General features: G+C 40.3%; 1 protein-coding gene across 1 annotated transcript in view; it reads left to right on the top strand.

Moving 5' to 3' along the window:
• LOC111665089 (GRAM domain-containing protein 4-like) overlaps positions 1–2,469 on the top strand; it is a 17,745-nt gene that overhangs the window by 8,362 nt on the left and 6,914 nt on the right. The window contains exons 11-12 of the mRNA XM_087177616.1: positions 66–175; positions 671–825. Of these exons, the coding sequence (XP_087033742.1) occupies positions 66–175; positions 671–825 (265 nt within the window). The remainder of the gene's footprint in view (positions 1–65; positions 176–670; positions 826–2,469) is intronic.

The following is a 2,469-nucleotide window of genomic DNA, read 5'->3' as shown; positions in this document are numbered from 1 at the left end:
TGTGTGTGTGTGTGTGTGTGTGTGTGTGTGTGTGTGTGTGTGTGTGTGTGTGTGTGCATGCACAGTCTGTTCATGTGGGTGCAGCCGGAGTTGACTCAGAAGCTGTACGTCGGTCTGTGGGTGGCCTTCATCTCCTCCTGCCTGCTGCCGTACAAACTGCTGGGATTCATCATAGGTACATATTTTACATATTAACAGTTTGTCAGTTTATTAGGAACACCTGAAGCTAAAACTTGATGCAGCTTTCTACAACAGTCCTGTGATAAATCCTCCTCTCATAAAGGTTGTTTTCATTTTGGAGGACGGAGTTTGTGCTGCTGTTGAGCTGTAACTGAGTTACACTGAGTGGTGTTTTGACACAACAGATAATAAAATAAAATAAAACATTTATCATCAGTACATATTATAAACAGTTTAATAAACACGCTGCATACACATAGACATGTTATTCTTATAAAGGATCATTCTGTGTGTTCAGACACTTGCTGGATTAAAGCTTCATTAAGTGACACAAACCTCAGACATATTCTGATTATGTTGTTATAATATTTAAACATCCAGCCGACACACAGTATGATGATCATCCCACTGAAGTCGTGTTTGTGTCCATGTGATGAATATGAGTCCAGTGTTCACTCCTCCTCCTCCTCCTCCTCCTCCTCTCCCTCAGCTGTGTACGCAGGCATAAAGTTCTTCATCATCGATTTCATCTTCAAGAGCTGTCCCAAGCTGCGGCAGCGCTTCGACACCCCTTACATCATCTGGACCAATTTACCCACCGACCTGCAGCTGAAGGAGCGCAGCAGCACCACGCTGAGCAGACGGGTCAGTGGCAGTATTTGTCAGAATAAGACTTTAAATATATCTGAAAATTATTTAGACCAAACTAAAGACGTATTTAAGTTCTACTAATGAGATAATGTTCATGGTCCCCTGAGGATAAATCCTAACGATCGGTGATGAAGCCCTGACTTTCCCTGCAGCGCCACAACGAGGTTCACAAGTGAAATGTCTCAACAGTTACTGGATAGATTTCTTTTTTATTTCTTTTTATTTCTTTAAACTCTTATCTATTGTCGTCTTGTTCAAGTACAGCAGCATCAACATGCAGCTCACGAACACCTGCCCACGTACACTCGCCCAAACACACACACACACACACACACACACACAGCAACGACTCAGAACAACAAACAAACACAGAAATACCAGTAGAAAAGAGAAGTGAGAATATAAAAGTGAAATAATGAAAAATACTGAGAAGTGTTGCATAGAATCCAAAGTTACTCAAGTACAAGTTGAAATAGTTTGACACAATGTGGTCGTTTTCACACTTTCACAAACAAACTCAGAATGTAGATTAAATCTGATCAAGTCAAAACATCAAATGCAAAAAGAAATCTGATTAAATTAAAATAAAAAATATCTCTGGACAAGTTTCATCATGAGATTGGAATTTTAATAGAACAGTGTCCATCTGTTAATTTGAACTAGATTATGTCCAAGATTAATCTAATCATCCAATCATATTGTAAGGTGTAAAGGGATAATGGATGTTATGGTTGGGGCTTTACAAATGAAATTGAATTAAATTGAAACTTGAATAGAAAGTTAAAATTTAGAAAATAAAAACCTCAAAATATTTTTTTTTCAACGAACAAACAGTGAATTGTTTTTAGTTTAAGTAAAGAAACATCAGAGACCTTGAGAGAAAATAATCACAACCACAAACTGGGTCACTCTCCTGTACCAGCGGACTGGTTCTTACTGGTTCCAGTCGCTGGATCTGGATCTGGTTTCACTTCGCTGAGCTGTTGTGTTTTTCTCTCTCAGCTGTCTGAGTGTGAACAGGTAGGATCCTGCTGTGTGTGTGTGTGTGTGTGTGTGTGTGTGTGTGTGTTTACAGTCAGAGTGTAGAGGTCAGTAGTGTGTTCTGTAGTTAGAGATGTAGAGTCGTCAGAAACCAATCAGCTGCTGTCGCTCTGATCAATAGTGATTGTTATAGAGTGAGAGAGAAATCCCATCAGTCCTGCTCCTCTTTAGAGGTTGATGACCCCGTGACCTTTCCTCTAGTACCACCCCCACGACAGATTCAGGGTTAGATATCACCTGAATTTTCAGATGTACCTCTGCTGAGACCTGGTGCCCAAGTTCAGGTGAGACGGGATACAGTGAATGAAGTTGTGTCATCGTCTTCTTCTTCTTCTTCTTCTTCTTCTTCCTCTTCTTCTACTTCAAAGGATTTTTAAGGCGGACACCTATTCTATATTGATATTCAAGAGTTTTTTTTATATAATAATATGTAGCAGTCACATTTTAACAACAACACAGAAACAAAGGTGATAATTCTGTCAAACAGCTGTGAACACACCTGGACAGGTGACTCTCAGGTCTCGCAGCAGCTTCACTCTCTGACTGCCGCCTTAACACCTCACCTGCTGCAGATTTGCTAATCCATTACCCCCTCCC

This window comes from Seriola lalandi, unplaced genomic scaffold (genome assembly GCF_002814215.2).
Source record: "Seriola lalandi dorsalis isolate HSWRI2012SDOR001 ecotype SW California unplaced genomic scaffold, Sedor1 jcf7180002054614, whole genome shotgun sequence".
Classification (NCBI taxonomy): domain Eukaryota; kingdom Metazoa; phylum Chordata; class Actinopteri; order Carangiformes; family Carangidae; genus Seriola; species Seriola lalandi.
The sequence above is the reverse complement of the archived record's forward strand: the minus strand, read 5'-3'. Positions and strand labels throughout refer to the sequence as shown.